This window comes from Chiloscyllium plagiosum, chromosome 15 (genome assembly GCF_004010195.1).
Source record: "Chiloscyllium plagiosum isolate BGI_BamShark_2017 chromosome 15, ASM401019v2, whole genome shotgun sequence".
Classification (NCBI taxonomy): Eukaryota; Metazoa; Chordata; class Chondrichthyes; order Orectolobiformes; family Hemiscylliidae; genus Chiloscyllium; species Chiloscyllium plagiosum.
The window spans coordinates 63,438,546-63,446,599 of NC_057724.1; the positions used below are offsets into that span (position 1 = coordinate 63,438,546).

General features: G+C 40.6%; 1 protein-coding gene across 1 annotated transcript in view; it reads left to right on the forward strand.

The window, feature by feature from the left end:
• Positions 1-5,760, forward strand: part of LOC122557388 (probable G-protein coupled receptor 83) — a 28,415-nt gene extending 22,655 nt beyond the window's left edge. Inside the window, exon 4 of the mRNA XM_043705047.1 lies at positions 4,058-5,760. Coding sequence (XP_043560982.1) covers positions 4,058-4,676 — 619 coding nt within the window. The 3' untranslated portion in view covers positions 4,677-5,760. The remainder of the gene's footprint in view (positions 1-4,057) is intronic.
• Positions 5,761-8,054: the final 2,294 nt, after the last annotated feature.

The window sequence follows — 8,054 nt, forward strand, 5'->3', positions numbered from 1 at the left end:
CTGGCAGGTCATGTTAAATTTGTACAAGACATTGGTTTGGTCACATTTAGAATACGGTGTGCAATTCTGGTCGCCACATTACCAAAAGGATGTGGATGCTTTGGAGAGGGTGCAGAGAAGGTTTACGAGGATGTTGCCTGGTATGGAAGGTGCTAGCTATGAAGAGAGGCTGATTAGGTTAGGTTTGTTTTCACTAGAAAAAAGGAGATTGAGGGGTACCTGATTGAGGTCTACAAAATCATGAAGGGTATAGACAGGGTAGATAGAGATAAGCTTTTTCCTAGGGTGAAGGATTCAATAATGAGAGGTCACGCTTTCAAGGTGAAAAGTTTAAGGGGAATACATGCGGCAAGTACTTTACACAGAGGGTGGTAGATGCCTGGAAAGCGTTGCCAGCAGAGGTAGTCGAGGCAAGCACGGTAGATTCATTTGAGGTGCGTCTGGACAGATGCATGAGTAGATGGGGAGCAGAGGGATACAGATGCTTAGGAATTAGGTGACAGGTTTAGACAGTGGATTTGGATCGGCTCAGGCTTGGAGGGCCAAAGGTCCTGTTCCTGGGCTGTAAATTTTCTTTGTTCTTTGGGGTATAGTGAGTAACACAATTCAGCTGGCATCTAACAACAGGGGGTCCATGAGGGCATGGTAAGTAGATAAAAAGACAAGTTTGTTATAATAATATGAGAAAACATAGTAGGCCTCATGGAGAGAAACACTAGTTAACTCGATAGAATTGACAGTTAACCAAAAACAGACATAAGAATCTTCTTAATATTTTAAGTAAAGATCCAAGACAGCAGTAAGTCCCTTATTCATCCAACAAAGATGTATTTTAGTAATCCTTCAGGTCACAGTGCCAGATTTAAGAGGATCCTGGGCATTTTGTAATTCAGAAAGTATACCACAGCAGGTGAAAGGTCACAAGAATTGACATGAGCACACTGTTCGAGAGGAAAGGTTTCAACAGTAGGAAGAGCTCCCACGTCTTCAAATGGTGGTGGTGGAGGAATGATTAATGGAAATAAGGTTAAGAAGGCAGCAAAAGAGGATGCCCCATCCGTCGAGTTGTCCAGGCACAATGGAAGGAGTTGACCAGGACAGTCACACTACCTCCACCATCCATTAATTACCTATCATGTTGGTCATGTTAAATGAAGGCACAAATTTGATGGTATTAGAAAGCATGATATAGAGCTAACTTATACCACTACTTAACATATCTTTGCAGTGTAAGTAAGTGGGTGAATGTAACAACTTTAAATGCATAAGGAATATCTGGAATCATGAGGGTATATTTTTCCCCTCATATGGTGGCTCAGTGGTTAGCACTGCTGCCTCACAGCACCAGGGGCCCAGGTTCGATTCCATTCTCCACTGTGTGGAGTTTGCACATTTTCCCTGTGTCTGTGTGGGTTTTCTTTGGGTACTCCGGTTTCCTCCCACAATCCAAAAATGTGCAGGTTAGGTGTATTGGCCATGCTAAATTGCCCATAGTGTTCAGGATGTGTAGGCTAGGTACATTAGTCAGGAATACATGTAGGGGAATGGGTCTCAGTGGGTTACTCTTTGGAGGGTCAGGGACTTGTTGGGCCGAATGGCCTGTTTCCACACTATAGGGATTCTATGAAACACATCATTGTGTACATTTCCTGAATTAAGGGTCAGCCATAGTTGCCTAAAGAAAGAATGCTTGCCTGCACTTGAAAGCTGATCACTATGTTATAGATGCAGGCATCCATCCGAAAGCATATGGAGAGTATGCCAATTCCTTTCTCCATGTATTTTCTGTTCAGTCAAACAAAATTGCCACAGAAGTAAGACCAGATGCAATTGAAGTATAATTTTTATAAGCTCATATATACGCAGAAAGAGCATGCTAAGCTTCAGTGCATTACCAATCTTTGGGAGTCACAGAGGAGAAAATTGAGAGCTGTAGGAAATAGGAAGAGAGTGTCAAGAACAAGTTGTTAAGATTTGGGACAACATCCAGCACAGTGGGTTGTTGATATTTCTCAGATGATCCAAGTTTATCATCATAATAAATTAAAGCAAAAAAAATGTTGCAATTCACAGGGTAGATTTGGCAATATCTATGAAGTGAGAAGCAGAGGCCAGATACTGCCAGATCTACTGAATACTTTTTCAGCATTTTCTGATTTTATTTCAGATGTGTGAAATGCTACCTTCTGGTAGAAAGAACATAGAGGAACAAAACACAATAAATGGTACTGTGCTAAAAGTTGTGCTGGAGCAGGTACAGCGATCAGTTATAACAGCATACAGAATCCTTTATTGCCGAAGAGGGGACAGGAGCAATGGGGTACTGCTGAATTTGTATAAACTGCTAGTCAGACATCAGCTGGAGTATCATGTACAGTACAGGGTGCTGCACTTGTGAACAAATTGGACAGCGTGCAGAAAAGGTTTACAAGAATGGTTCCAGAAATCAGTTAAAGAAGAGAGAATTTGATGTTCTTTCCTTTGTTGGTGAGGCCCATGTCCAAATCCCATTTGCTTCTGAGGTGTGCAATAACATCTCTGCTGAACAGACTAATTAGAAAATATCTAGGGCCCCTGCTTGTCAAAATTAAGTCAATTGCTGCGTTATTGTCAAGGGCAGTCACTCTTAGCTCAATGCTTGAACCCAACTCTAGCGTCCATGTTTGGACCAAAGCTGAGTGGAATGTAAACTGAGTATCAGTGAGCATTGCTTTGTAAGTGTGGCCTGATAGCACTGTCTGTGAAAACTTCTGTAACTTTGACATTTGAGAGACGACCAATGGGTCAGTAAATGGCCAGATTGGCTTTGATCTGCTTTTTGTGCATAGAACAAACCTGGATAATGTTCCACATTGCCAGATGGATGCCAATGTAATAGCCATATTGGTAACATTCCTGGAAAGCAAACACGTGCAGACAAATGATTTGGAGAACAGAGAACAGAGCTGGTGTTGGCTAAATAACCTCTTTATTGTTATTGCGATCTAGGCTCACACATAAACAAAACTAACTGATGATGGCATCTAGTTCCCCAGAACTTGAACATCAGCAAATAATTCATACCTTCTGATAACAGAGGAGAGGACAGAATTGAAAACATATTAAAGCTCTTGATGAACCATACTGAAAATATTTTATATAGCGCCTTTCACAACTTTTAGGCACCTCAAAGCACTGCACAGCCATTTTTTTTCCCTTTTGAGGTATTTCAATATTGCAGAAAACATGCGGGCAAGTTAAACACTGGCACAATATCACAAACAATGATGAAATTAATTACCTGATTATCTATTTTAGATGTCAGCTGAGGGGTAAATGTTTGGCAAAAGTTTGGGAAAACTGCAGTGCTGTTCTTCAAATTGTATCACGATGACAGCCTCTACCTAATATTCCACCCAAAAAAAAGTATGGCCCCATCAGTTGAGGATATGTCCTCAAGTCTCTGCACTGGGTGCTGGACCTACACTCTTTGAGCAAGAGGTGAGAGTGTTGTCACTGTGCCGAGGCTGACACATGGCACTAGTTGGCACTAATTGAACAATGGAAAAAGTGAGGACTGCAGATGCTGGAGATCAGAGTCAAAGCGTGTGGCATTGGAAAAGCACAGGCAGTCAGGCAGCATCCGAGGCACAGGCGACTCGACGTTTGGAACATAAGCTCTTCATCAGGAATGCCTGATGAAGAGCTTATGCTCAAAACGTCGCCTCTCCTGCTCCTTACACGCTACCTGATCGGCTGTGCTTATCCAACGACACACATTTTGACATTAATTGAATAATATTGAGTAGAGTAATCAGTGAGTTGCTAATTAATCAAAACTTAGAACTAAAGCTAAAAGCATAGTTGACAGCCCAGGCTCTCATTTCCATTCAGTAGCATCCTCGTGTGATCATATGATGAGAGATTTGAAGTCACATTAATGTGAGCATTCATTGTGGACAGAAATTTATTTGCGATCATTGGATTCAATCACTGTAGATTACATGATATCGCCCACGTTGTGCTACTGCCTACTTCGTTATCATGAAGGAAATCACTCATCTTTTTTATGTTCCAGGAAAGAAAAAGTGCGAAGTTTATGTCTCCACAATTTCCCGCAGCCAGCTGATCTGTACTGGAAGTACATGGACTTGTCGACTTTCATTCTCCTGTATGTTTTGCCGCTTCTGATTATAACTGTAGCCTACACAACTGTGGCAAAGAAGCTCTGGCTGCGGAATGCTATTGGAGACATCACTGTAGAGCAGTATTTTGCTCACAGACGCAAGAAGATAATGACCCTGAAGATGCTGATGCTCGTGGTGGTAGTATTTGCCGTCTGTTGGTTTCCCCTGAACTGTTATGTTGTACTCATCTCCAGCAAGGCCATCAACACCAACAATGCCATATATTTTGCTTTCCATTGGTTCGCCATGAGCAGTACTTGCTACAATCCCTTCATCTATTGCTGGCTTAATGCAAATTTTCGAGGTGAACTTAAATCCTTGCTGGACATGTGCAAAAGGCAAAGGGTCACCCACTCACAACCCCTTCCTTGTGTATCTCCTCCCTACAGGCAGGCATGGATTGAAGACAGAAGCCAAAAGAGAAACAATCAAGCTCAAAACTTGAGGTTTAACACCAACTCAGCAAGGACCGATATTTCCATTGTCGAACCTATTGTGACTGTAAACTAATCTGGAAAGGCAGGGCATTTTAAAAGCTAATGTCAATAATTAGAGTATGTGGAGGGTCTTCCAACCTTTAAAACATCATTCTTCCAATATAAGCATCTCTGGCCAAGCTGGCATTTAGTAGCCATCACTTGTTTTCCCTGAGTAAGTGTTGATGGCCAGAACTGTAATGGTTAGATACAACCACATGGTAATATCAGAGATCTGATCCGTTACAAAGCAGGTACCTACCATCACTGAATGACTGTAATCAGTGTGATTTTATAACAATCCAACTTCACACACACTTTTTACTGATACCAGCATCATCTTCGACTATTCCCATGTTTTTACAAGGATCTGAATTCACATTCCTAAATTGGAACTCATTACTTATCCAAGTCTCTAGATTATCAAACCAACAATTTAATCAGTACACCATTGTACTCCTTTTTATTGAGATCTGTACAAGTAAGATTGATAGGCATTTAAGAATGATCCAGTCTCCCAGGAGATTTTGAGAAATGGTTGAAAAGTTTTAAAGAATTCTTAAATTATTGTATGTAGTTTGGAAAATATTGGTGTAATCTGGTGAAAATCTATGCTTTATTAGCTGACTGGTGCGTTTTGCTGAAACTGTACATTGAATGTTGTCAGTTTATTTATTGTTGCATTGAGTTACTGCAGTTCTCACCAAGCAGTCTTATGAACAACATATATTTAGATGGTTCAAAATTATTCTTAAAGCTTTGAATCATGTTCTGTTGTGTCCGTGTTACTTGGTCAAAACAAATATATATACGTGAGTATTATGGACTCAGATCAGATTGCATGGTTAAGTGCACAAATCAATCAAATTTTTTTTTACTAACTGCCTCTGTGGCCACATGTAAAATCAGGCATCAAAGATGCTTATTAACAACTTGTTTCCCAGTATTGGTTTAATCCGAGAATAATTTGCATTAATATCTGGATCTTGGATTTAAATCTTGTAATTTATAGCATTAAGGGAGACAAGTATTCCTTGTTTAGTTTATAGTAATTTGGAGGAGCCGGTGTTGGACTGGGGTGGACAAAGTTAAAAATCACACATTATCGGGTTATAGTCGAACAGGTTGTTTTGGAAACACTAGCTCTCGGAGTACTGCTCCTCTGAAAGCTCATGCTTCTAAATAAACCTATTGGGCTATAACCTGGTGTTGTGTGATTTTTAACTCTGTCTTGTTTACAAATGGTCATCATTTAGTTTAGTATGAGGAGGAAGGAAGGATCAAAATTTTACTTTTCATTGATATTTTCACCTTTATCTTAGAAATGTTTTCAAAACATATGTTTTAAAAAACAGCATTGTTGATATTTCAAAAATGATTATTGCAATTATTTATCTTGAGCATAAAAGACCATTCAACTCATCCTCCCATAAGGAACCTATAGACTGCCTTTCCAAACTAGTGGTGCTTGCAAATTTGACCAACTTGGGCGGCACGGTGGCACAGTGGTTAGCACTGCTACCTCACAGCGCCAGAGACCCGGGTTCAATTCCTGCCTCAGGCGACTGACTGTGTGCAGTTTGCACATTCTCCCCGTGTCTGCGTGGGTTTCCTCCAGGTGCTCTGGTTTCCTCCCACAGTCCAATAATGTGCAGGTTAGGTGAATTGGCCATGCTAAATTGCCCGTAGTATTAGGTGTAGGGGAGTGGGTCTGGGTGGGTTATGCGTCGGCGTGGACTTGTTGGGCCGAAGGGTCTGTTTCCACACTGTAAGTAATCTAATCTAAAAACTTACATTGTGATTTTGAACTGTGCCATATATGTAAATCTGAATCAGTGAAGATCAGAACAAAAATCCATGGTTTAGTACATTAAAAATGAAGGTACCCATGATCCCACGCATAGTTCTTCATGTAGGTCTTTGTGGAAAGGAATACTGGAAGTCCAGGCACAACATGTCCTCTAGTTTTTATGACTTCCCCAGAGAACCTGTACCTTCTGTGAAAGTTAGTTGTGAAAGTTCACAAGCCAGAATAAAATGTTAAGAGGTAAATCTGAGTTGGGATTCCAGCAAGGACTTTTATCTATCTCAAATGTGAATAACCAATCAGTGTTTTAGACCGAAAGGTAAAACCAATCTTAGTTTTATTCTTCATAACAAATTAGTGCTCAAAATAGTGCACTGAGAAAGGTTTGACTCATTGTTGTTTGAGCTTTCCGGTGTGGTTAAGCATGGCACTGAACCTGCACTTTTGTTGTTTGACTTTTCTGTAATGTAACCTATATTATAATAAATATGTGAGACATTACTTATTTTGAATCTTTAATCTCCTTTAGACACTTGCACCTTGAAATAAATTATGAAAGCTCAGAGAAACTGTTTACTGAGTGTTATCCTGCAGAACAGAGTCCGCAGCTTAATCAACAGGACAATAGAGCATTTATTGACCAAGAAACAGAGACAGAGAGAGGAAATGTACAGGGCCCTGTACAGCTGCAGAAGAACCTCTTTGCTTCTATACTCAATCCCTCTTGTTATGAAGGCTGGCATGCTATTAGCCTTCTTCACTACCTGCTGTACCTGCATGCTTACCTTCATTGACTGGTGTACAAGAACACCCAGATCCCTCTGTACTGCCCCTTTACCTAAATTGATACCATTTAGGTAGCAATCTGCCTTCCTGTTCTTGCCACCAAAGTGAATAACCATACATTTATCCACATTAAACTGCATCTGCCATGCATCTGACCACTCACCTCACTTGTCCAGGTCACCCTGTAATCTTCTAACATGCTCATCACATTTCACCCTGCCACCCAGCTTCATATCATCAGCAAATTTGCTAATGTTATTGCTAATACCATCTTCTATATCATTAACATATATTGTAAAAAGCTGCGGTCCTAGTACTGATCCCTGAACGGAAATGGAGCCGTTTATCACTATTCTTTGTTTCCTATCAGCCAACCAACTTTCAATCCAAGTTAGTACTTTGCCCCCAATACCATGCTCACTAACCTCCTATGTGGGACTTTATCAAAAGCTTTCTGAAAGTCCAGGTACACCACATTTACTGGATCTCCCTCGTCCATCTTCAGAGTTACATCCTCAAAAAATTCCAGAAGATTAGTCAAGCATGATTTTCCCCTTCATAAATTCATGTTGACTCTGACCAATCCTGTTACTACTGTCCAGATGTGTCGTAATTTCATCCTTTATAATAGACTCCAGCATCTTTCCCACCACTGAGGTCAGACTAACTGGTCTATAATTTCCTGCTTTCTCTCTCCCACCTTTCTTAAAAAGTGGTATAACATTAGCCACCCTCCAATCCGCAGGAACTGATCACAAATCTATCGAACTCTGGAAAATAATCACCAACGCATCCACGATTTCTCAAGCCACCTCCTTC